This window comes from Helianthus annuus, chromosome 4 (genome assembly GCF_002127325.2).
Source record: "Helianthus annuus cultivar XRQ/B chromosome 4, HanXRQr2.0-SUNRISE, whole genome shotgun sequence".
NCBI classification, from domain to species: Eukaryota; Viridiplantae; Streptophyta; class Magnoliopsida; order Asterales; family Asteraceae; genus Helianthus; species Helianthus annuus.
Window position 1 is genome coordinate 180,433,596 of NC_035436.2, and position 27,994 is coordinate 180,461,589.

At 36.8% G+C, this 27,994-nt stretch overlaps 2 protein-coding genes across 3 annotated transcripts; one reads left to right on the forward strand and one right to left on the reverse strand.

Moving 5' to 3' along the window:
- The first annotated feature begins 17,085 nt into the window (after window positions 1-17,085).
- Window positions 17,086-23,051, forward strand: LOC110937393. Of its 2 annotated transcripts, none has more exons than XM_022179818.2 (10): window positions 17,086-17,432; window positions 18,219-18,262; window positions 18,517-18,634; window positions 18,731-18,851; window positions 18,963-19,528; window positions 19,631-19,916; window positions 20,683-20,965; window positions 21,095-21,262; window positions 21,357-21,818; window positions 22,394-23,051. In XM_022179818.2, exons 1-10 carry the CDS (start codon window positions 17,267-17,269, stop codon window positions 22,721-22,723), a joined length of 2,544 nt encoding a protein of 847 aa, XP_022035510.1. In that variant the 5' UTR covers window positions 17,086-17,266; the 3' UTR covers window positions 22,724-23,051. The 2 variants fall into 2 exon arrangements, with proteins under 2 accessions (XP_022035510.1, XP_022035511.1); XM_022179819.2 differs by having other exon boundaries at window positions 21,098-21,262.
- A 1,065-nt stretch (window positions 23,052-24,116) lies between these two features.
- On the reverse strand, window positions 24,117-27,419 carry LOC110937394 (coatomer subunit zeta-1). The gene is made up of 7 exons (XM_022179820.2): window positions 27,269-27,419; window positions 26,124-26,283; window positions 25,049-25,196; window positions 24,887-24,964; window positions 24,719-24,803; window positions 24,547-24,602; window positions 24,117-24,435 (listed from the first exon to the last, which is right to left on the reverse strand). Exons 1-7 carry the CDS (start codon window positions 27,269-27,271, stop codon window positions 24,429-24,431), a joined length of 537 nt encoding a protein of 178 aa, XP_022035512.1. The 5' UTR covers window positions 27,272-27,419; the 3' UTR covers window positions 24,117-24,428.
- Between the last annotated feature and the right edge of the window lie 575 nt (window positions 27,420-27,994).

Sequence of the window (27,994 nt, forward strand, 5' to 3'; positions counted from 1 at the left end):
CTAGTATATCGGAGCTATGAGTCTCCTTTATGGGTAGGAAATGTGCTGACTTAGTCAGTCTATCAACTATTACCCATATCGTATCGTTTCCCTTCTTTGTCTTTGGCAACTTGGTGATGAAATCCATTGTTACCATTTCCCACTTCCACTCGGGGAGTTCAGGCTGTTGTAGCAAGCCTGACGGCTTTTGATGTTCAGTTTTCACTTACGCACAAGTCAAGCATTTTGCTACGTAGGTGGCTATAGACTTCTTCAAGCCTATCCACCAAAAGTTTGCCTTCAAGTCCTGGTACATTTTATCAGCTCCAGGATGGACGGAATATCGGGAACTGTGGGCTTCCTGAAGGATAACGTCTCGAAGACCTCCATAAACAGGAACCCATATCCTTCCATTCAATCTCAGAATTCCGTCTTTGCCATAGGATAACTGCTCTTCAGTTACTCCTAGCTTTTCGTTAGGATAGTTAGCTTCTAACACAGCTTCCTTCTGTGCAGCTAACAATCTCTCATTCAGACTGTTCTTGATCTCAATGCTCTTGGCATTGATTCTTATTGGTTTCACTCTTTCTTTCCTGCTCAAGGCATCTGCGACTACGTTGGCCTTGCCTGGATGGTATCTTATTTCACAGTCATAATCGTTCAGAGTTTTCATCCAACGTCGCTGCCTCATATTCAAATCTTTCTGATTGAATAGATGCTGGAGGCTTTTGTGATCAGAATAGATCACAAATTTAATGCCATACAAGTAATGCCTCCAAAGCTTTAGTGCAAATACAACGGCACCCAACTCCAAGTCATGGGTGGTGTAATTCTTTTCATGCACCTTTAATTGTCGTGACGCATAGGCAATCACCTTGCCCCTCTGCATAAGCACACAACCCATACCGGTGTGCGATGCATCACAATATACGACAAATTCTTCCATTCCTTCCGGCAATGTCAACACTAGAGCATTGCTCAGCTTTTGTTTGAGGATATCAAAAGCTTCTTGCTGCTTAGGGCCCCAATTAAACGTTATACTCTTTCTAGTTAAAGAAGTTAGGGGTGCAACAATTCTTGAAAAATTTTCGATGAAGCGTCTGTAGTATCCGGCTAGACCTAGGAAACTACGAATCTCCGTAGGTGTCTTCGGCTCCTGCCAATTCATGACGGCTTCAACCTTGGCGGGATCCACTTGGATACCACGCTCGCTGACTACATGTCCAAGGAATTGGACTTCTCGTAGCCAAAATTCACATTTAGAGAATTTGGCGTAAAGCTTTTCTTGATGAAGCAGTTTAAGAATACATCGCAGATGCTTCTCATGGTCAGCTTGACTCTTGGAGTAGATGAGGATGTCATCGATGAAGACAATGACAAATTTATCCAAATACGGCTTGCAAACGCGATTCATGAGATCCATGAATGCGGCAGGTGCATTTGTGAGCCCAAAAGGCATCACTAGGAACTCGAAATGGCCATATCGAGTCCTGAATGCGGTCTTGTGCACATCTTCGTCTTTAACTTTCAATTGATGGGAGCCTGACCTTAGATCGATTTTGGAAAAGTAGCTCGCTCCTTGCAACTGATCGAACAGATCGTCGATCCTGGGCAAAGGATACCTATTCTTGATTGTAACTTTATTCAGCTCACGGTAATCGATGCATAGACGCATCGAACCATCTTTCTTTTTGACGAACAGGATCGGTGCTCCCCAAGGAGATGAACTTGGTCTAACAAAACCTTTGGCTAGCAGATCATCTAGCTGCGTCCTCAATTCTTTCATTTCCGTGGGTGCCAATCTATATGGTGCTCTCGCAATAGGCGCGGCTCCTGGAATGATGTCGATACTGAATTCCACTTGCCTATCCGGTGGCAAACCAGGCAGTTCTTCCGGAAAACTTCGGGATAGTCAGAGATGACTGGGATGTCATCAATCTTGGGTTTCTCCTCACCAATAGCCACCTGTGCCATATAAATGACACATCCTTTCTTCAAACATCTGGATGCCTTTAGCATAGATACTTGCGCAGGCAATCCATGTCGAGTATCGCCCTGAATGGTAAGTGGTTCTCCAGACGGAGTCTTGATTACCACTTGCTTCTTGTTGCACATAATTTGGGCTTGGTTATGCGATAACCAATCCATACCCAACACTACGTCGAAACCAACGAGTTTAAAGGGTAACAAGGATAAAGGAAATGAGTGATTCCTAATGGATATAACACATCCATCTAAAACAGTTGAGACTGTTCCCATAGTCCCATCAGCTAGTTCTACTTCATATTTCACATTCAATGTTTTAACAGACAATTTTAACAACTCACAGAACTTGTCATCCACAAAGGATTTATCTGCTCCAGAATCAAATAACACTCTTGCGAATACATCGTTGATAAGAAACGTACCGGTTATGACGTTGTCGTTCTGGATAGCCTCTTGAACATTCATCTGAAAGACCCTCGCATTGGTTTTTTTCCCATCTTCAGCTTTCTTCACTATCTTCGGGCAGTTAGTCTTGATGTGCCCTTTCTCGTTGCAACTATAACAAGTTGCATCCTTGAATTTCTTGCACTCAAGAGTCCTATGCTCAGAGGACTTGCATATCCCACATGCCTTCGGCTGGGATTTCTTTTCATACCTGCACCTTCCGAAATGGTGCTTCTGACAAACCTTTCACATGGGCTTGTCGCCCGACTGTCGGTCGTTCTTCTTGTTTTCTGACCCCTTCTTGTGGTCACGATTCCCCGGTGCTTCTTGTTAGACCTACGTGAATCATCATCTTCACGTTTCCTCTTCTCACTATCAGCATTTCTCAATGATCTCTGCCTCACTGCATCCAGTGTGAGAGACAGAGATATATCTGCCACGGATCTGAAGGTAGCAGGCCTAGAAGCCTTCACGCTAGCTTTTATCTCTGGGGCCAAACCCCCAATGAAACACGCGATCCGTTTGGGTTCCGGTGTTACAAGGTACGGAACCAATCTTGACAGAGTGTTGAAAGTCGTGAGATAAGCCTGGAAATCCAGGTTCTTCATGACCAACGATAGGAAATCAGATTCTATCTTCTCAACCTCGTGCTGAGGGCAGTAGTTTTCTTTGATGAGAGCAATAAATTCCTCCCATGACATGCTATACAAAACAGCCTTCCCTGAGGCTTGAACCAATGATCTCCACCAAGCTAGGGCTTCACCCTTAAATGATTGCGATACAAACTTCACCACATCCCACTCAGCACAACCACTAATGTCCACCACGGTGTCCATTTCGTCCAGCCAGGTCATGCAATCCACAGCGCCCTTTTCCCCGGTAAAATCTCGGGGTTTGCAAGAAACGAAATACTTATACGTGCAACCCCTGGCGCGAGGTGCATCATCGACTACTTTCTTCTTAGGACGGACACTATTCTCATTCGATGAGTGTTGATCGTCATCCTTCTTAGGTTTAGACTGGTTTGAGGGTGGTTTGCTGTGATGTTCAGAATAGGTTTTTGGTTTAGAGTGTGGTGCAGATCGGGTCCTGCTTCGAGACTCGGTATACTCTTCGTACTGCCGATCTAAGGCCGCCTTAACAGCGCCGTCTACTAAAGCTTTTAATTCTGCGCCCGTTATATTGATTTGGGCGTTATCATTTTCATCCTCCTTTGATTGGCTATTAACTCCATTTGGGTCAGCCATTTTTGAGATCTTGATCTGCTACAAGGAATATGACAGAATTTCATTTAGGAGTTTATTATGGAATTGTCTTTTATGGCAATTCATTAACCATGGTAAACATAGACCATATTCGGTTAATTTGTTACTCACTTTTATTTAGGATTTGAATATAACTTATCCTAATTACAAACAATATTGTTAGTGGCACAAAAGTCTAGTCACAAGGACGTTTTACATATTTTACTAGCCAGGATTTCAGAGAATCAAGGCATGAAGGCTTGAACCATAGTTCTTTTACCTTTTCTGATAGGGAGTCATAGACTACAACTGTCTTTTGTCTTATATGACAATAAGTATGGCCCATAGGCACTACATCACTAATGGATGATTTAACCCATGATTTATAAATCATTAACTTAGGTCTTGGAATCCTATGAAGGATTCTTACATAAGCATGACGCGTGTGACTTTAACGAATCACATCTGTCAAGAATGTTAACACGTATCCAGAGGTTAACAGGAATCTGAACCTTTTACTCAGGTCTCACCATCTTGGCCGGGTCTTTTAATGACACCAGACTAGGTCTCACCATTAAGATTCTTTATTTAGGCAGACTTATTTAAAAGGAATGATTTTTAATTTATTCCATATAATAATGTTTTAAAATGACAACAATGAAATTTATAAACTTAACATTCCATTAATCATAATAATGATTACACACTACCCTAAACGGGACTTTCAATAGACAAATACCTACGCAGAGGTTTTACAGAAAACAAGTCCACGCAGGGACCAAATACATGGATAGATGTCCGAACAGGGACAAAAATAAGTCCACGCAGGGACTGAAAGGCAATTTTCCACGCAGGGACTAAACACAATAAATGTCCACGCAGGGACTTGGTTAAAATAGGAAATACAATAGAACATATAAAGACTAATGATCTCGCTTCTTCTTCCCCTTTAACAGGTTTGCTAGGCCCTTAAGGAATCCACGATTGTTCTTACGTTCTTGCTCAAAGTCTCGTTCCACACGATTTAATCGGTGAAGGATTTCTTCCTGCTCCGGTGGGGAAAAACGTGGCTGCTGCGTTACGTGCTGAGCCGGAGTTCTAGCAGGAGCTGGATACCCATGAGCTGCGTATCCTAATCCCCAAGGGTCCCCATAAGGTTCGTCGGGATGGAGGGCGTTGTAATTGGCCGCTACCACGTATGGGTCGGCATCCGCATAATTATAGTTGTAGCGCGTGTGAGCTGGCTGCTCAAACGGGTTGTATGCTGCGGAACCGGCGTACGCAGGTATAGGGTTATCATACCCGAATGGTGGCGGAGGTGGTGCAACTGGTGCAGAATTCACCTCTGCAGGGTGGCCCGAAGGTTCACCCATTTGTGGTTCTTCAGGCAATGGCAGAAAATGACTTGCACTCGAGTGGCGAGGGGTGCTAAAGTGAAATTCCCCTCCTCGGGTGGACATCCGCTCGCCTGATCTCCTACGCCTTGGCGGATCTGGAGGTGCTTGTTAAACTGGTGGCGGTGGAGGCGGTGGCGTAACTGCCACGAAACGCGAATCCTCAAAAGGATCCTGTTGATGTTGCTGCTGCTGGTGAGGTGAAGAATGGTGAGAGGGTGTAAAGTACCACTCGCACTGGTTAAACCTCGCCTGGTAACTGTCGGGACCTTGATAGGGTGTTCCATGAAAGGATGACCAATCAGAGATCTCGATAGGATGGTTGGGAGTACCTCTTGCGGGTTCTATGGGGTCCGTGTCCTCGTCCATATCTACCGCATTATCCTCGGAGAAATGGTCTTCGGGTCCTAAAGGGTTATAACCTATTGGTTCTTGGACATAATCAGCCGGGTTGAACTGGGCTTGGAAGAAAGGAGTAGGATCGCCATAGGAAAGGTGCGAAACAGATCGTTGGAGAGGTATAAACGAAGGCTGAGGGTTACTGGGCTCGTTCTCCGATTTTGGTCCAAAAGAGTGACGGTATGAAGGTGTCGAACTGTGTGAGGTAGATCGTCTTGCGGGCTCAAAGAGGTTCCTCCTATGCCTCTGAGGTTCTTCGCTCCGTGTACTGGAAGGAGCTCGCATATGTGATGGTCCGGCCTCGTGATCATTGTGAGTAGTGATCGGCCCTTTGCCTCTTCCTCCTCTTCTAATTGCTGGTGGCATATTTCCTGCTTAACAGTTTTTTAAATCACAATAAACAATAAAAGACAAACTGGAATAACAATTCGAATTTGTCCTATGTTCTTGTCTAGACTCGAGTATGTGCAATTGTGTCATTGAGATTAAACACATAAGGATAGTGTTTAATTCACTCAACGTTGGCTCTGATACCAACCTGTCACACCCCGATTTCCACGTGTTTCACCGGTGGGCCCGGTGGGGGATTACCGTGACGTAGTTGGCAACAATATAGTCAAACCACACAATATTTAGATGCACAGCGGAAGCATAAAGATTGATATATTTCAACCATCGAATGTAATATCCAAATATCACAAGTAGTCGAAATAAATCCACATGGGATCAAAATAAAATAGAAATATTGTTCAACAGATAGTGGTATCCCGAGCTTGCGAGACTCTAACGATGCTAAGGAGTGGCCAGCCTATTTCGTACAGAACCTGCATTTAATCTTTTTGAGGAAAATACGTCAGTTTACACTGGTAAATACATTCAACCGACACTTTTGTAAAAGATTTAATAAAAATTGATTTGAATGCACAAGGTACAAACTCTTTATAACTTGGGATAATTTATCAATTAAATCTTGTAAAAGAATTACATGTTCACTATGCGTTCAGTCGCCCGGGTCGTGCCGGGTTTAAGGTTAATAGACACGCCACAAAGCATAAAGCCGTGGCGGGAAAACCAACGGTTATACCTTTATAATTATAGACACATTGTCGGGTGTACGCCTACACCCGCGTGTCGAGGTCGTGGCCATTTCGTAAAATGATGCCAAGGATATCCGGGACATGGTCATTAAGCTCCCAAAGGCGTAAAGCCAACAAAACCAATTTTTAAACGGGTCACATTGATAATACCCAACTACTAATGAGTTGGGGTCAATTGCCCGACCAAGCGGTATTTTAAATACCGTAACCCAAGCCCGTATAACGGAAAATAAGTTAAAAGTATTTACCTGAGCAAGTAATAACCTCAATAAACAAATGCAAGTATCTTTTACTGGTCTCCTATTCTGGAACGAAGGTTTATAACAACCTATTAGAATCCTAACGGGTCTTTAATTTAGCCTTAGCTTAGACCGGTCAGTTTCAAAGGATAATTACGGTTTAATTGCGTGAAAGGCGAAAACCGGGAATGGAATGTGGTTTGGACCCAACAAGTTTGAAGACTTGTTTTATATGGGTATAATAACCACACTCTGGATTTTGAAGTAAAAACGATAAGGTTTGACCCGTTTCGGCTAGTTTATGTAAACTAGCTACATAAACCGAACCGTGCGCGCAAAAGGCGTAGCGGGTAACCGTAAGAGTCCTACACAGGTTTCCTAAGTCAATATGCTTTAAAGATGTTGTGGTATCAGTAGGATACCTTCCATAATGCCCATTATGAGTTTAATTCCGATATATGCCCCGTAGGGGTATTTCAGTCATTTTAAAGATTATAAAAGAGGGTTCCGAGTTCTACAGGCAATCTGAGTTTTCCGAATAGTTTATAAAGTCCAAAATACTCTATTTATTATTTAAAATCAGTAGCAACTGGAATCGGGTCAAAATACCATGTAGAACTCAAGTTATGTCCAAAAAGGGTATATTCGGTATTTACCGAATCAATGCCATAACCGCAGGTTATGAGCAGGTTAAAAATAATTAAAAATCTTTAAAAGTCCCAAAATATTATCTTACATCAGTGTGTAAAAGGTTTGGTGTCGAAATTTGGGTTTAGATAGGCTTTATGCTAAATGCGCCGTTTATTTACTAAAGTTTCCGTAATTGCGCCATTTAGCCTAATTCCTATTCTAGACCTCGGATTGACGTGAAATTATAGGGATATGCTTAGAAATCAGTAACTAAGGTTATTGTCCTTTCACATATCCAAAATTCTCGTTTTAAAGTAAAAAGGGCGTTATGGTCAACTTTTAAGCATTTAACGGAAATGTGCAAAAGACTCGGACAAACAACGAACCGGTCACAGAGGGTTATACCATCATGTAACCTGGTCCTAAGAGAGTCCTAAGGCATATCTAAATCATACCATAACGGGTCAGAACTGAAGCCAAAGCAAAAGTCAAAGTTTTGTGACTTTTGGTTCCGAACCGGGTCAAAATAGTAAATGGTCGGATCAAACAAGCTTAGACCAATTATAATACTTATTATCATGTTTTATGAGTGTCAAAACAGGTTACACGTCATCTACATTACTGGTTATGCATAAAATCGAAAGTTAGCATTCTGTTGACTTTTTCTAAGCAAGTTTGACTCGACATTCGGACTAGTTAGAGTGGAAATCAGAGGGTGCCCTTTTAAGGGTTTAAAGCCCACATGATTACTGACATATAACTACCTTTGTTTCGATTAATCACTGGACCATTTGTGATTAACCGTTAAGTCAATCGTTAATTACGATGGATTGACTTTTAAGCTATAACTAAGCAAAAACTAAACCACAAAGGGTTAAACATACTTACAAGAGTCCTATGCACGACTTGTGAAGCTTAGTGAGAATGCTTGAGCCTCAGAAATGATCAGAAAGCAGAATGAACGTGTGAAGAACTTGGTTGCAACACATTGGCTTTTTATAGTGTTCTAAATCCTCCAAGATGGTGACAACTAAGTCTATGGGGTGATCCAGATCATTTACAAGTGTTTCCTAGTGTCTAGGAAAGGTTAGCGGTCGTCCATGTCTCTGAAAATATCTTACTAATTCGGTTAAACTGTTATAACAGCCAACAGCCAACTTTCTGTCGCTGGGCGTTCCTTACGGACCGTAAGGTAGGGCCTTTGCGGTCCGTAAGCCTTTGACAGAGAAAACGTTTTACCCTTTCGCACCTTACGGACCGTAAGGCAGGACCCTTGCGGTCCGTAAGCCCTTGTCAGAAGCAAAAAAAAATAACCTTTCATGATTTGAACGGACAACTTGCAATGCATGATTTCTGGTTTAATTTTCAGCACAATGCCTTTAACCCATGCTTGGACAGTTATCTACTCTATCATGCAGAATCATTGGCTTGCATAAGGATGAGATTCATGAACAAAGGTTTAAATTGCATTATTTTCTTAGGATCCAAATTAGTAAACTTGGACATCCTTTATTATTAGTAATTATCGGATTAAGGTATACTAGATGTTTATTAATCATGCTAGGGTCTTGGGATTTATGAAGAAGTCGATCAGAGGTATAAGTTAACATGTCGACATGTCTAAAAATCCTACCACACATCTTTTAATTAAATCCGGGTTTACCATACTTGTCGTATGTGACACGTGTCGTTTATTTACTGGACACAAATTTTTGAGGTGTTACAATGGGTGCTGGTACTGGATCAGGGTATCGAGGAATGGGGTGTCCGTAAGGGTATGGGTTTCTTATTACACTCTGCTTATACCAGTCGATGTTCTAGAAAGGGTCTAAAGGGTTCAGATCAGTATACTGAGCTATGGGGTTTGGTGGGGGAATTATGGGGATCTCATAGGGGTCGATATCTGGAATTGGAAATTGGTCCTCTAAAGGGTTTGTCGCAGCCCCCGACCCCTGCCCCGGGAGCGGGCGGACGCGGGATCACGCTCAGAGCGGGTGGTATCGATGTGTATTAATTTGGCAGCGGAATACATCAGGACCGTAGTTAGAAAATATTTTTATCAGAGTTAAACACCAAAATTTTATAATAATAAATGGGATAAAACCCAAGTTTCATTTTGACAATACATTTGTAGGGGTAAACCCTAATTATTGAAAACATAAACTCCTTTTTATTTAGGTAACTTCTATAGCCACAACTTTAGGCCTTCAGTGCTCTCCAGCTGGCTTCTATTTGGCTTCACCTTAAGTTACCTTAAACGCATTTTAAAAAGGTTTTATCAGCAAGAAATACTGGCGAGTGCATCCCAGTTTAATCAAAACAACTTTTATAACTTCACAGTATTGAGAGTGATTACAATGTTTATATCTACCCAATTACTCATTCAGTACTGTCAATCCTGACTTGTGGGTCATATTACTCACTGGCTAACTCTTTGTCCAATAGTAACGGATTTCAAATAATCAATACAAAACCCCAACATACCGGCAATAATTGTAGAATACATAGACTCAATCACTATTAAGTATAATTGAAAACATTTGAGGTTTTTACAAAGAGATTTATAACAAGGGGAATGACTCACATTGTTGACTTAGGTGATACTACTATAGCTTCCTGGTGATTCTCCTGGTTATAATAATCTATTAAAATTAAACAATGCACACGTGTTAGTAAGATAACCCAAATCACATTAACCGTACAACACGAGACAGAACTCCAACAACTGAGTCAGGCAGAGCCTTGACATGCGTTACACAGCCCTAGATCAATCGGGTGTAACATGAGACATAACTCTAACGACTGAGTCAGGCAGAGCCTTGACATATGTTACGGAGCCCTAGATCAATCGGGTAGGGTAACAAATGTGTGATCGGGGGTTATAATACTTATAACGAGGTAGAGCTTCGCTTTTTAGGGGTATAATTCCCGATAATAATAGCCCACTATAGATCAGAGAGAAAAGAAAGTTTTGAACGTTTGACAAATGAGGCCGAAGCCTCCTTATATAGGCCTGACGAGAGACGGCTCGCGCCCCGCGACGCCCCCCTCTTCTCCTTTTGCAGCCCGCGAGCTAGGCTGGCTAGGGCTTAGCCTTGGCCAGTCATTAGCCTAGGTTTAACACGTTCAAGGACACGTGGCACAAAGGTGTGCCGCCTGGTGGCACTGGGTCGCGACCCGCGACTCGCACACCCAAGGGTGTCGCGCCCCGCGAGGGCTTCATATATTTGTTTTTATTTGATTTTTATTAATATAAAGGTAATTTAAGGCCATTTCTCGTATACGGGTTATAATATGAACGTTTAGGGTTATGTTAAATGGTTTTAGGAGGGTTGTTATAATGTTGAATTAAAACATGTAAATTTTTCATTCTTTTAATACTACTTTGTTTATTTTTAATTTTCTAGTACATGGAAAATTTTCGTACGATTTATTTGTGGAATTCTTTATGGGGTTTTAATTTTAGAATATCGGTTGATTTCATTGGAAATTTGCAATTTTCTGTTTGTGCTCTACTTTTTGGTTCATATAATACAAGGGGGTTGTGGTGGTGGGTTGATGGCGATGGTTGTGGGAGGTGGTAGTGGTAGAGATAGAGTAGTAAAGGGAGAAAGCTATATATAAAAATAATAATAATTTTTAAAAATATTTTGTTTCATTTTTTAAATAATATTAAATAAATTGGTAAAAAAAACTAAAATACCCTTGTGTAATTAGATTTAACCAAAATATTTAACTAGGTTATGGTTAAAGGACATAACGTGCAAAATTTTTAAACGTTAACTACAAAACTTGTCAATTTTCGCGACAAATGACATCGCCTGAAAAAATGTGTTAATATAAAAGACAAAACCTTTATTGTTTTTTTGGCTTTTTATCTCTTTGTCTTTTATGTGTTTCTTATATACATTAACATTTATATAAAGGACAAAACCTCTCAATTTTTAGTATTAACATTTATATACTTTTAAAAGATTTTGTAATGGAGTTTTATGTGTTTATATTTATATACATGTTGCTATAAATTCAAGTTGATTTACGTTTCAACGTAATTTTTTCCGGAAATTGAGTTGGGTCAAATATAATATGTTCTTATGCTTATTATTGTGTACGTTTTCAGTTGGTCTATGTTTTTTTTTTCCGGAAATGACACGAGTCAAATATAATACGTTTTCATTAGATTGGTATAAATTCGAGTCACTATACGTGTTGACGCCGCCGTTTGGCGTCGTACCATTCTTTAATTAAAAAAAATATTTTCTTACGTGCTTATTTTTACGCACGTGTCGGTATAAATTCAAGTTGGTTTACGTTTAGACGTAAATTTTCATTAAAGTCATATTAAAGATAGCGTTTACGTTTCCATTTATGACTAATTTAAAATCAACCCTCCAATTTAAATTTATTTTTATGGTTTTAAGTGGATGTAAAACATGTATAGATCTTATTTTATGAATATTTCTTTCGGCTGCTATATTAAACCAAAATAAAGATCATGGAACCCGCAGCGTAGCGTTGACAATTTTACTAGTTTATTAGAATTCGGAAGTTTGACATAATTATATTTGTATGGAGATTATGAATATTTTAAAAGGAAAGGTTGATACAGAATGCGGTTGTGACAAGTGAAAACTATCTTAGATGAACACCTTAAGAAGAGGTTATTTGACACCCAAGTTACGTGTTTATTAATAGAGTAAAATGTCATTTTAGTTCATGATGATGTTTGGTCACTTCGGCGACTTTCGTCCCTAAAGTGCCATTTTCACTAAAAAGTTTTAAGGACCATTTTTCAATAGACAAAGTCGCAATAAGTTGCCAACTTCAAGGATGAAAATGACAAAAAAAAGGGTGAAGGACCGAAATGCACAAAAAACGTCAGTTTAGGTGGAACATACAAATATGCCCAAACCTCATGGACAATTTTGGCATTTTACTCTATATAAAACACCAAATGTAACAACTTAAAACACAGTACTCTATATAAAACACCAAACGTAACAACTTAAAACACACTAAAATGTATTCCATGCATTAAATCTAAAACTCATTGATTAATTTTCTTGCCATTGTGTTTCAATTTTCATCCCTATAATACATTTCATGACAAAAGATCATATACAAATACCTTTAACGTACAAAACGTACGACCTGAAGGTTTTCCTAAAAAAACACGATGGCATTTTCGTAATTATTTTACTCGTAAAGTAATTATCAAAGTTACTCTACAAATGATTGTAGGGTAATTTTGTAAAATGATCTTGTAGGTTTATTTTGATCTTCTAGGTTAATTTTGTATAGTACCATAATTACTATACAAATGATCTTGTTGGGTAATTTTGATCTTGTATTGTAATTTTGTAGAGTATCATAATTACTCTACAAATGATCTTGTAGAGTAATTTTGAATTGTATGTTGTCTGATAAACTTGTAGAGTAATTTTGATAATTTCCCTACAATATCATTTTATAAAATTACCCTACAAGATCATTTATAGAGTAGTTTTGATAATTACCATATGAATAAATAATTACGAAAATGCCACCGCGTTTTAATTACTTTTTCATATCTTTCGTACGTTTTGTACGTTAAGAGTATTTGTACGCGAACTTAACTCTACATTTCATTGTATTTTAAATTATTACGATTTGTGTTTTTTATGTAATACCATGCCGAGAGAATTTAAAACATCTTCCTATACTAATAAATGAAAATCTTTTTTGGATACGTGTCACTTTCTGGTGTTTTCTCACCTTTTTTTCCTATTTATCTCTCATATTAAATAATAATAACAATAATAATAATAATAATAATAATAATAATTTTAAACAACAGTTAGACAAAAACAAATATTTGTTTTTCTAAAAATAATTAAAAAAATAGATGAAGATAAACGTTTGTTTTTCCATATAATCATAAAGTTATATCTCGAGTATTATGAGTAGATACATATACTTTGGAGTTCGGTGATTGAGATTATGGTAAATTAGGAATCAAAGGTTTCCGTTTAATATATAATTTTTTTTAAACAACGACTTACTTGAATTAGGCTACCGCACTCCCCAAATTGGAGAGCTCCGTTGCTACACTCCTGCCATACTATGTCGTCTTAAGCGAACTCACACTGGCTTGAGAGTTTGGCTTAGGCGTTCCCTCAGGAAACCATATCGCCAACTGCCACTTGAAAGACGTTGTGTCATTAAAAGAGCTGAGCTGAACACTATCTGGCGTAACACATGGTAGGACGAAAACCCGAGTTGGCTCAGGATAGAACTTGGCACCTCTGTAAGGAGGCTAAACTCTATCTATTATTGTCTAATCCACCAAAGTGACACAAGTGGGGATTGAACTTGGGTGTCTATTGGAGAACCCAAGCCTCCCTACCTTTAGGCCCCAAGTGGTGGATATTGATATATACTTAATAATCGTATTATTGTTTTTTCACTAAAATTAAATAATTATTCTAGGTCCGTAACATATGTTTCTATCAAATTATAAGTGGTTTTAAATGCATCGCTATAAAAACGGGATCTAACCCATGTAATACATGTGTTTTAACCTAATAATAAATAAATAAAACAAAGTAAAATGTTATAATAAGTAAATAGTACATCAACGTATATAACATTATATTTTATTCGACATGTGTAATACATGAGTTTTTTTAAAGATAATTTTTATCATTTATTATATAAAATTATGTTTATGCAACCCATGTATTACACAAGGTTCTAACCTAGTTATGTATAAAATTTTAAACACACTGGCTACATAGACTTCTTACACTTTTTAGAAGTTTTGGACTTTTTAGCCAACTTCTACCCTATAGTTGTTTGGGTTGGGTGGCTACAAATCCAAAACTCCTTAAAAATGTGAGGAGTCTATGTAGTCAATGTGTTTTAAATTTTATACATTATGTTTTAAATTCTTGTGGAATGGTATTATATATAAAAACATTAAACGTAACAATTTAAAACACAATAATACGTATTCCAGGTATGAAATCTAAAACACACTGTTTTAATTTTCATGCCTATAATACATTTCATTGTATTTTATATTGTTACGTTTTGTGTTTTTCTTTGTAATACAATGCCAAAAGAATGTAAAATATTATGCATAAAATTTAAAACACAATGCCTACATACACTTCTTACACTTTTTAGGAATTCTAGACTTTGTAGCCAATTCCTACCCTATAGTTGTTTGGGTTGAGTTCGACTACAATGTCCAAAACTTGTAAAAAGTGTGAGAAGTCTATATAGATACTAAAACACATTAAATAATAACATCACATGATATGTCTTGTTTCAAATCAATTTCTTGAATTGAGATGTTCACATTGTTGAGTTTGAGTTGATTAAACCAGATATTTATAGCTCAGTTGGAAATCATATTTGGCATTCAAGTGACTCTATTTAAACTCGAAAGATACCCGAGTCGAGTCACTAAACATTTATAGGTTAGTCAGAACTCAATTTTTTTTAACTAGGGTCCCTTTCTATTTAGACTTGAAAGATATTCAAGCCATTTCGTTTAGACATTTATAGTGCATTCAGAAATCAAATTCGGATTCAACTAACTCTCTATATGTTTTCAAAAAATATTCGAGTAGACTCGTTTAGACATCTATAGCTCAATTGGAAATCAAATTTCGAACAAAGTTACTCTCTATTTAAACCCAAAAGATATTCAAGTTAATTCATTTAGACATTTATAGCTCAATTAGAAATCAAACTTCGAATTCGAGCTAGTACCTATCTAAACTAAAAAGACATACAAGCCGATATGTTTAAATATTTCTAGCACCATTGGAAAGTCAAACTTCGAGTTCACGTTACTCTCTATTTAAACTCGAAAAATATTCAAGCATTTATAGCTTAATAATTGGAAACCAGGCCCGATTATTGGGTTGGGCGGCCCGGGTGAAAGCCGAGGCCCAAAATTAAAAGGGGCCCCGAAATTTGAATTTTGTTTACTTATATTATATGAATAATAATTGGAGCCTGAATTGAAAAATATATCAGCCGGTGTTCCAGCTAGTTGGGATGTGAGTTTAATTCTAGAAGGTTGGGTGTTCAATTCTTAGGTGTCCCGTTTTTTGTACCTTTTTTCTAATTTTTTGTAGCTGACACTTTGAATTTTTTGTATTTGTTTCATGTTGTCACAAATTTTGTCTGTCATACAACTTTTCATATTCTAATTTTTACACATTAAATTTAAGTTACTCCTAAATTAATACTGTAGTTTTATGCTCATATGTTGCTGCTTGTGGAGTTAATAAATTGGTACCAATATTACTGGATGTTTGATTTTTTTAGCTGTTGGATGTTGATGGGTATTGTAGCTGCTACAAATAGTTTTATCCAACAAGGTTAGGAGAGTCCGAGGATTCGTATAATTAAGTTCAGTCATTTTACTACACAACTTTTCTTTTGTTTATTTTATAACAAACTAGGTTATAACCCCGTGTATTACACAGGGTTGAATAAGTAAATTTTATATACTAAATAATAAAACAATATATCTTTAAAACCTCATTTATTATACGGGTTGAATAAATATAATTTTATATATTAAATAATAAAAAAATATATCTATAAGAACCATATTATACGGGTTGAATAATGTAATTTTATATACCAAATAAAAAGTTATATCTTTAAAACCACGCGTATTACACGGGTTGAATTAATGTAATATTGTTTACCAAGTAATAAAATAACACGTCTTTAAAAAACCTCATTTATTACACGGGTTGTATAAATGTAATTTTATATACCAAACAATAAAAAATTACATCTTTAAAAATATACGCATTACACGGTTTGAATAAATGTAATTTTCTGTACTATATAATTAAAAATATATATCCTTAAAAAACCTCGTGTATTGTACGAATTGAATAAATCTAATTCTATATATCAAATAATAAAAATTTATATCTTAAAAAACCTTATGTGTTACATGGGTCGAGTAAATGTAATTGTGTATAGTGAAAATAAAAATATTTAATACATTAGTACAAAGTTCGGTTTTCGTGATAAAATAGATTATTCTGTTGTTGCAAAATTTGTTAACGAACTCTCAATAAATTTAACCCTTTATTTAAAACTTCGTAAATGTATAAATGATAAATAATATTACTTAATTTTATTTTAAGTTCCGTAAAATTTATTTGATACCAAACTAAAGAAACCGTTCAAATATAACTAATTCAAATAAATAATATTATAAATGAGAAGGAGATTAAACTAAATAATAATTATCCATAAGATATTAAACTAATAATATTTAGTTGGAGGGTTATCTATAATATAACATATTAAATTAAATAATATTTAGTAGAAGGGTTATCTATAATTAATTAGAAGAGATTAAATTAAAATAATAATTATCTATAACTATATAAGAGATGGCCTAATATGATGAAAAGTGTCCCTAAAGTAGTTTCTTTTATTATATAGTAAGATAAGATAAGATAAGATATCGACGTATTATGGCTTCTTAATATAAAGTGTGAGCCTAATTTTTTTCTTTTGCCCGAGGCCTAAAATTTTTCTTTTTATCATGTTGGAAACCATAGCATCGAACTCGAAATTCAATTGGATTCGATATCATTAAATGTAAATCTATTAATAATAAATCTATTAAATATTAAATAATAATAATATTACGAAAAGGAAAAAAGAAAGAATAAAAGGAGGAGAGGAGTGGGCGAGTGGGAGGGTTTTGTTTTCGAAAGCTTGCTTCTTCTTCATACATCTTCTTCTGGTCGCGGCGGATTCCATCATCACTCTCCGATTATTATTATTACAGAAATCGCCGGTGATTGGCAGATCTGACACTAACTATGGGCAGCAGAGGCGGAGGAGTTCAGGGAATACCCTCGGCATCTAGGAAGATGGTACAGAGTCTTAAAGAGATTGTTAACGGCGTATCGGATGCTGAGATCTATGCCGCCCTAAAAGACTCTAATATGGACCCTAACGAAGCCGTTAATCGTCTTCTTTCTCAAGGTTATTATAAACATACAATTTTTATTATTAATATCTGTCTTTTTAGATGTTTTTATTTTTGTTTATTTTATGATGGTCATAATCTATTAATCTGCGGCGATTGGGTATTTTTAAGGTTGTTTCTTTTGGGGATTTAGGGAAAAAATTAAAGATTTTGTGTGTGGAGATATAATTACTTATATGTGTTATGTGTTTTGATAATTTGATTATGCAGATTTGAAATATTATAAAAATTCAAGTGGCTTTGTTTTGCTGTTGTTCAAATTTTGAAATAAGAATCTAGGTTAAAAGCTATAGTTTGTGGGATTTACTTTACTTTTTTTTTTTAAATTTTGGAAGTGCATAATGATGTTAATTTGATTTAAAGAAACTAACTTTGTTATTGTATTTTAACCATGAAGCATGTGTGTTATCTTTGTATTGGATGTGAAGTGTGTATAAGAAGTTAAGGACGTTTGGTTTAGATTCTAGATTGCAACCCATAATCGAAATAATGCCAATAGTGGCTTTCTTTATCTATAGCTTGTTGAATAAGGTAACACGATCTTGATCGTTCATGTGCGCCCACTTTAATTTTTCATGGCAGTGACTTTAATTTTGCACTGTGTTTTTTTTTTGTTTACCTATTCTTCGTTATATATTCTGAGTTCAACAATCTTGTTGTTGGTGTTTTTATGTATGCTCAACTTACAATAACATTCCCAGGATACCTAAGTCCGTGTTATATATACTCATAATTTAAAACATCGGTTCTTCGGATATAAAGTTTATGTTTTTATCATGCAGATCCTTTCCACGAGGTGAAGAGCAAGCGAGAGAAGAAAAAAGAGGTGCGTGGAGGTCGATGATAACCAATTTTATTTTTATCTGCCTTACTTTTTGCATTACATTTTTTTTCATAATCTGTTTGTGTGAATCTTTTTTTGCACTTGCGGGTTACGCACTTTTTTTATTCTTGTATTCTATGAGTTGCAAAATTTTCACGTGTATCATTATTCAGGCGGTCTTGTGCTTTTATGCACTTTCCTTATAACATATAACATATTTATGGTTATAGTATCTTATTTCTGCTGCTATGCATCAGGTTAAGGATACCACAGAATCTAGGCCTCGTGGTGGTGGTAGCACATCAAACCGCGGTGCCAGAAGCGGTACAGATCGTTATTCTGGGCGTGGTGGTTCATCACAGTTTAGCTCTTCTGGTATATAATTATTACATTTTGTGAAAAATCAAACATTTATTTATTTCTATTGAAACTTGAACCATTATTAATTTTTATTCTGTTCATTTTTCAAAGAATCTGGTGGTTTACATGGAAAATCTAAGAGGGAAAACGGTACAAGTTCTTACACAAGATCATCTGCACCATCTTATGGAGTTGCGTCGACTAATACAAGTCGAACCCCTGCAACTTACAGGTACGTCAAACGTTTCAAAAAATTAGTTGTTATTATTTTCATCATGTTTTTTTTTTTTTTTTTTTTTTTGACATTTCGTGAAGGCTTAAATTATTCTACTTGTGACTGCAGTGGTTCTGTTAGCTATGAAAATAAAGCATCAACTTTCAGTGTAGCTGATAGTACCGCAACGGTTTCACAACCACCCTCTTCTGGGTTTCAATCCGCTTGGATGGGTGCACCCGGTCAAAAGTCAATGGCTGACGTTGTGAAAATGGGCAAACCGCAAAACAAGGTTTATAGCACCCCGGTCCCACCTCAGCCGCCATCAACATATTATGAGCCGAATTCATGGGAGGACAATTCTTATAAAGCTCCAGAGACGCATCAAGAACACAACGATCATCATGTTTCTCACGATGATGACTGGCCCGTTATGGAGCAGCCACAGCCTGTTAATGTGCAATCTGTAGCGGCTCCCGAGCCTCATGTTGAGTCGGACAATGTGGATTACGAAAGAAGCAATCAATACATTGATTCTCGTATAGAAGAGACGCCAGCCGAAGATGAACATGTTTTTGAAGAACACACTGAAAACGTTGTTTCAAGTAGAAATACGCATGAGGATACATCTGGGAGTGCATCTCTTCATGACAATGGTTTGTATCATGAGGATCAAGCTTTTGAGCATAACGAAGGTATGTTCAACGTAGCTTTAATGTTATCTTTTCTTAGTGCTCTTAGTAAAATGCTAATAATATCTGATGTTTACAAAAAATAAAAACAATTTACTCATTCAGTTGAGGAAGGTGACGCGTTAGCATCTTCAGTGAGTACAAACATGCAGCAACTTAATATACAAGAAGAAAGACAGTTTGATGAACCTGAAGAGGACATCCCTTCTGTAGTGATTCCGGACCACCTGCAAGTTCAGACTGCTGATTGCTCGCACTTGAGTTTCGGGAGCTTCGGTTCTACCATGAATCCCGGGTTTTCTGGCTCTTTTGCGTCTAGACAGTTAGGAAACCAAACGGAAGAAACACCTGCTGAGCCTGATACTTCATCTGTTCGGCCTTCTGAAACTAGGTATAACCCTAATCTTGTATTGTCAAGATGGGTGGGCGGGTCAGGTAATGGGTCCAAACATGCCCATTCTGAATGGGTAATTTTTTTGTAGAGTTTAAAGCATATCGGGTCAGGCTGACTTTGAATCAGCCAATGCTTATAATTATTAGAGTAAAATGCCATTTTCGTCCCTCAGGTTTAGCCAGTTTTGCAACTTTCGTCCAGAGGTTTGTTTTTCCGCATCTGGATCCAAAAGGTTTGAAATCTTGCCATTTGCATCCAGCTCGTTAACTTTATCCATTTTTCTCCGTTAAGTCAGGGGTGTTTCAGTCTTTCTGTTAACTTAAAGGCCAATTCAGTCTTTTTCTGGGGTATTCAGTCTTTTTATAAAAAGTGAAGAAGACCGAATTGCTCCTTAAGTTAACAAAAAAAACGGAAACACCCCTGACTTAACGAAAAAAGGATGGAGTTAACGAGCTGGATAAAAATAGCAAGATTTAAACCTTTTGGATTCAGACGTGGAAAAACAAACCTTTGGACGAAAGTCGCAAAACCGGCCAAACCTCAGGGACGAAAATGGCATTTTACTCTAATTATTAAGCTTCCTATAAGTGATTAGCATGTTAAATATGGTTACAAATCTTCGACTCATTTTTATTTTTTATGTTTTTATTTGATTGATGTAAAAACATCACCTGAATTGACCCATGTCTAGTCGGCTCAAAATTTCCACCTATTTTTTTTTTTAATTTTATCTGTTTTTATGTATATTTTTTTTTTGTTGCAGAAATTCTGAGTATTATGGTAGCGAATCTATGATACCAGCAGAGAACAATGCGGTCCACCAGGCGGGGCCAAATCCTGGAAGTTACGATTTACCTTCTGCTCCACAAACAGAGGTGTTGAAGCAAGAAAATGCTGAGGTGGCACATGAGAGTCAATATAGTTTTCCTTCATCAACACCTGGATCGGGTTATTCGTTTGACACTACCCATCTCTTGAATCCAGGTTTCCCTCAATCGCAGACACCTACACAGCTGCCAAATGCAACTCCTTTCTCGAATGTTATGGTACGGTTACAATAGCAATAGTTATATTCTTCATATGCGTTCTCTAACTGAATGACGTTATTTTTTTTGTGATCATCCAATGGTTGTTATTTGTTTGACAATTAAATATTTTTGTATTTGATTTTGTAGCAGGCTGCATATACAAATTCGTTACCGAACACATTGTTAGCAGCAAATGGCCATCCTGCTAGAGAATCCGATCTTTCATATTCACCGTTCCCCGTTAGTCAATCAATGGCTACCAAATATGGTAACTCCGTGCCATCCATAAGTGGTTCAACTATTTCTATGGCAGAGGTATGTACTGAATTTAACTCGCTTCATTCATTCATATGAAATCTGTTAATATTTATTGAAAATATATATGTGTTTTATCATATTGGTATTCCAGGCTTTAAAGACTGGTGTTTTCTCATCATCTCAACCGACACAACAGACGCCACCTGGCAACACCATTGCTACAGGGCCCGCTCTTCCACAACACCTAGCCGTGCACCCTTACTCTCAACACACACTCCCATTGGGTCCGTTTGCAAACATGATTAGCTACCCGTTCTTACCTCAAAGTTATACATACATGCCATCTGGATTTCAGCAAGCGTTTGCTGGAAATAGCACTTATCATCAACAGCTGGCGGCTGTTCTTCCTCAATACAAGAACAGTGTTTCTGTTAGCAGCTTGCCTCAATCTGCAGCTGTTCCGTCTGGTTATGGTTCGTTTGGTAATTCTACCGCAATTCCCGGAAACTATCAAGTTAATCAACCTGCAGGCCCTGCGGGGTCCACTTTAAATTATGATGATGTGTTGAACGCGCATTACAAAGATAACAGTCAGCTGCTATCGCTTCAACAGGTATCCTCTTTTACGTCTTGCAGCTCTTGTTAACTAAAATTGAAGTTCAAAAATGTAAATGGGTCAAAAGTCGGCTAAAGTGTGCTTTTATTACTATCACGCTTATGGCTGCAAACGAACCGAACGAACACGAACAAGACCTTGTTCATGTTCGTTTGTTAAGAAAAATATGTGTTCACGGCTGTTCATGAACGCTTGCCGAACGAGATTTTATGTTCGTTTGTTAAGGAAATTAACCTGTTCGTGTTCATTTGTGTTTGTTTTAACTTTTAAGCAACGAACGTTGATGAGCACAAACTAATGTTCATGAACACAAATGGAAACAAACGGCGTTTGTGAACACAATTTATAATACCATCAGAATTTTGAAGTATATAAGTAAAATACAAGTACTTTATATTTTATTTGTCGGATTTTTGAATATAAATAAAATATAAAATCTAAAAACACTAATGGGCTATCGAACACGTTACCGAACGTTCACGAACATAAATGAACGAACACGGGTGTTCAAGCCACCAACCCATAATAGCATCCCACCTTTTGTCTTATCTGGATTCTTTGTATTTTTCCAGAACGAGAATTCGGCAATGTGGGTTCATGGAGCTGGTTCAAGAACAATGCCGGGTGTTCAAGCTAGCACGTATTACGGTTTCCAGGGTCAAACTCAGCAGCCAAGCGGGTTCAGGCAAGGTCAACCGCAGCAGCAGCAGCAGCAACAGCAGCCGTCTCAGAGTTATGGTGGGGCTGCTCTTAACTACCCAAATTACTACCACTCCCAGACGGGAATATCCCAGGAACATCAACTACAGCAAAACCCTAGAGACGGGTCTCTTGTTGGTGGGTCCCAAGGCCAACCGAAACCTCAGCAGCAGTCGCAACAGCTATGGCAAAACAGCTACTAATCGGTTCATACCTGACTCGGGTTTTTTCAGGGTCTTGTAACGAGCTTGAAAGTGGCAATAATTCAAGTTTGAAATAATCTAATGATAAGAAACGAGTACTTGCGTTTAGCTGCTGCTGCCCTGTGCCTTGAGAGGTTGTATTCTACTACCGGTGTTTTATCGTTTCGGTTCTCAGTTAGTTTTGATGTAGGAACATGCGTGCGTGCTAATTTTTCGTTAGTTTTGACTTTTATAAACGTTTCGTCGTTTTTGCTTTTTGTTCCTTTCTTTTGTGGGTGTTAATTCCACTTTCATTTCCAAGTAATTTATAGTTTTTTTGATGATCAAATGCTTGATCTTGTTTTAATAGTAATTTATGCTTGGTATAGCTCATGAGCTGGTTTGAAATCAAACTGGTTCTACACAACGTTTTGTCATAATTTCCATGACCAAAAAAAGTTTTTATGTAGATTTTAATTTCTTAGTAAAAGTTCAATACAAATCCCATCTTTAAGTTGACTTTTAAAAATCACATAAACATATATGCACATTAATTAGTTGTCACATTATTTTCTTGATTGTCGCATTTAATTTCTTAGTTGTCACATAAAAACAGTAGTGTCACATAAAAACAAATTGCTAAAATTTCCCTATATAAGGGTGTTCTATGTAATTTTTTTAGTGATTCAATAATAATATTAATATTACTGTATCAATTTTCTTTTGAAGAGTATTTCTCTTGTGTTATATTTCGCTTCCATCTCGTGTTATATGCGGTGGATTGCAGTTCCTGCATCATAATAAGTGTGTAAATATCCCTTGGTGGTTATATAACCAACCACATCGCTTATGAATCTCTCTCACCATACTTGACAAGCACTACACCGTCAATACTTTATATACTAATAAGTGTGTAAATATCCGTTGGTGGCTATATAACCACATAATCGCTTATGAATCTCTCTCACGATACTTGACAAGCGCTACACCGTCACTAGTTTGTATACTAATAAGTATTTGTAAATATCCCTTGGTTGTATAACACCACATAATCGCTTATGAATCTCTCACTATACTCGACAAGCGCTACACCGTAACTCCCTAACTACTTTGTATAGGAATAAGTGTTTATATGAATCTTTTCTACTCAATTGATTTTGTAATGAGCAGACAACCTAATTGGTAAGGTGATAACTGCTATTAGAACCAGTTTTTTAAGTAAGAGGTCGATCCCAAGGTTTCAATAAAAAAAAATAGGACATCATTAAAGTCACCGAGCTAGTTACGTATTATTTTCCAAGTTTCCATGGTCTTTAAAAACTAAGATGCATCATATGATTAAGTGGCGATAGACGATTTCTGTAAATTGGTTCTCCCAAACAAACACTAGTTAAAAAACCTCAAATCTCGTATAGAAACCTAAATGGAAAAGAACAATATCCCTCATAAGAATATTCAAAATACACAATCTTCTCACTATTGAAGATAGAATATTCAAATTCGGCAATTGGTAATTATATAATTAAAACAAAAATCAACTTTAATGAAACCACATTAAAGTTGATTAAAATGATCTATAAGAAACACAACAAGAACAAAAGATACCAATTCATGTCTGATTTTCAAAGAAAACACTGCAATTAGTGTCCAAACTGTTCTTCCTCTGGCTGCAGAATTCAAATTTGAAATCAGGAAACTGGGCTTGCTTAAACTTCACACTGTCGCATCATACACTGAAAATAAAAAAATAAAAAATTCAATTCAAAGTCACAATCATATAGCAATCTTTCAGTAATGAGCAAAAAGATCGATTTTTTTCTCTGATTCAGCTCAAAGTTTATTACTTGAGGAGAGATCTTGTCAGATGTTCGCGTGCAGTTGCCAATGCTTGACTTATCGTCTGCAAAGATAATTTCACAATGTTGAAGCATAAAATAAAAAAAAAAATAACAAAACTTATTATCATTTATTTATTTATTTGGTGTGTGTGTGTGTGTGGGGGGGGGGGGGGGGTACCTGCTCAGAGAGAGGAGCTCCAGAATCTACACTGTGGCTTGCAACCTTACCAGCAATGACATTTGCATCTGTTTCCAGAATAATTCTGCAAATTATAGTAAATAGATCTTTATAAGTCTTCCAACTGTAAAGATCTATAGTTGAAAATTAACAACTAATAATTCTTACCCGCCATCAACAATTTCATCAAGGCACAATAAAATGAGATCTAAATTCTCAAGTGCCTCTTTCTTATCCACATTGCCCCTGATACACATGATTGATAAGAGAATATTATTGGCGTTCATTGATATAAAAACAAACTGATGAAGTAAACTCATTGCAAATTACCTAAGCAGTAGACCCACTGCATCAAAGAAACCCTGAAGAACAGTGGATATAATGAGCTCGTTTTCATCATCACCTCCAGTAACAAAGAAGTGAAGATCTTGAGCAAATTTGTAAATGACAATGTTGTTCTCAAACATTGCTATCTCAGCTGCACATTAGTACAAGCCAAACATTACATGCTCATTCTCTAAAAGTTTCTTCAAAATATATATGGTAACAAAAAGTACAAGGATGGTCCCTGTGGTTTACCAAAATTTTGGATTTAGTTCCTAGCTTTCCAAAAGTACACGGATGGTCCCTGTGGTTTGCACTTTGTAACGCAATTAGTCCCCAGTTAACGAATCTAAAGGTTTCAATAGGTTTAAGTTAAAGGCTAAATGCGTTACAAGGGGGCAAACCACAGGGACCAACCATGTACTTTTAGCAAAGTTGGGGACTAAATGTGTTACAAAGTGCAAACCACAGGGACCATCTGTGTAATTTTGGAAAGCCAAGGACCAAGTCCAAAATTTTGATAAACCACAGGGACCGTCCGTGTACTTGACTCAACTATTTAACAGCTATAATCTTAGTTAAGATGAAGTCAATGAAAGGATCATTGAAGAACATAAGTTATAAGTACATACAGCTAGCTACATGTGATTATGATGCAGAGGAGCATAGTAACAAACTAACAACTATTTTGATATAAAGAACAAAAATCCGTTTAGCTATTTTTGCAGAACTTGATTTTTTGTGTCTGAAATTTGAGGATAATTGCATGGTCAATGTGAAGCACGCTAGCTATTTACAATACCGGGTATTCTATTTCAGGCTTTAGATAAGATTAAGCTTGATTTCTCTCCTTCTGTTTAGGAGTCATATTTGGTTAGAATTTGTCTCTCTCCAAATTATTATCTATGGTTTTGGAAGGATCTAGATTAATCTTATGTTGGAGGACTAGAGGATCAATCCTAAGATAACCACTTGGAATTCATTTGTTGTTCTTGGTTCTTCATTTGTGAATGTCCGGCCATTTAATCATATCAATCAGGTATCAAATTAGCAAAGGATTAAAAAGGGTTATAAAGCACACCTTCTGTGCGTGCATTTGTCTTCTGAGTCTTGGTAAACACAGATTTTTCAAACGCCTCCTTAGCGCTATTAGTTGGCCAGTCATCTGAATAGTACTTCACAGCTACACGGTTGCCCTCTGAATCCAATAGTAAAATGTTCTTCACTGAAGGGCAAGACTCCTACAAACGGAAAAAAACCCATAAATACATCAAAACTTTATTCATCCAATCAACTATAACATGAAGATTTCAGGCAGGAAAAGCATGCAGCAAACACATAGCTAGCAATACTCATATAATGTACATGTAAACCTTACTTTTGATCCATTTTACTTAAAGTATTGGTCTTACATATAACGGAGTAATCGCACCATATATTCCGACATCAAGCCTCCTGTTGTCCGAAGCATTTGAACTAATATGTTAATATTTGAATTTTTATGTACTTGATTTGTTATGTTTAAGCTTAATTATTTATGTTTTTAACTATACTACGTGAACTTTGAGGTATTATATTCATAATGATGTGTGTGTGTATATATAAGTTCGATATATCACATACAAAATTCCAATCCGATTAATCGCTAATCAGTACCCCATCGCCCGACTAACGCCTAGCGATTTTTACAACACTGGTACTCGTAACTAGTAAGCAACGACGTTACATCAATTACTTCAAAGTCAGCGAAACACGTAGCTAAATCAAGACTTCCCTACACAAAAGCCCTATGAAAAAAGCATGCCCAATCATTACCTCCACCCCATAATATTTACATATAAGAAAACAAAACCAGATCTTAAATTAGCTTTCACAATACCATTACTAAAACTAAAAACACCTAATAACTAAATTCATTTCAATCAAGAATCAAAAAAAAAACCCTAATTCACCATAAACATAACACCTGAATTCCTCCAGATCTGAGTCCTACAAATCATAAAATCCTCATAACCTAACTACCGACCGATCACAAAAATCAAACAGCAGTTCCAAATAACAGATCACAAAACAAAATTGGAACTTCAAATCACAAAACAGATTGTTGATCGCTAAATTTACTGTGATCAATCTTCACAATTCACGGATCGAATATCACAAATGCATGAACGATTAAGATAAGCGAAACAAAATAATATATTAGGTGGATCTGATTGTTTTACTTACCATTTGATAGAGATTTTGGCGTCAAGATTTATCGGCTTAAATTTTTGGTGCAGATTCAGAGTGATGAACAAAACGAAAGAGTATTTGTAGGAGGAAAAAAATTTCAGAATGGCCACCGTATTTTATATATTTTGTGTTTCCATCCTTTGTAATTTTTTAGAGTGGGGTTTACACCCAGTCACACTTTCAGTTCTCATTTGAAAAAATTCAACACTCTCGTCTCTGTGGTTGTTGATTGCTCGCAATCAGGTCCCTCACACTCTATATAAGTGCAGTTGTTGAGATCTAGGGTTCCAGATACTTCTCTACAGTCTCGAATAATCCTCTCATGTTCTCTCTGAGTTTGGCGATTGATCTGCCGTTGTATCCTTGAAGATTGTTTCAGATCTTGTGTTGTTTCTTTTGTATTGTTGATAGATCCTGTGGATCTTAGTGTATCGGTTGTATCTTCTCTATTAATCAACTGATTATTATCACTTGATTGTGTATTGTTGTACTGATTTTATAGATCTTACAGTTTGTAAAATCAAGGGTGGTCTGGGTGTTTTTCTAGGTTGGTTAAGAAATAAAAATTTTATGTCACCTTTTGTCACTATTTCTAGTGTTGTTCTTGATTTACTTTGATTCTGCAACTTTCATACCATTTTTACATGGTATCAGAGCAGCAAATCGCTCCTGATTCGTATTGTTACCGCTGCGTTGTACTGATTTGGCTTTGATTTGTGT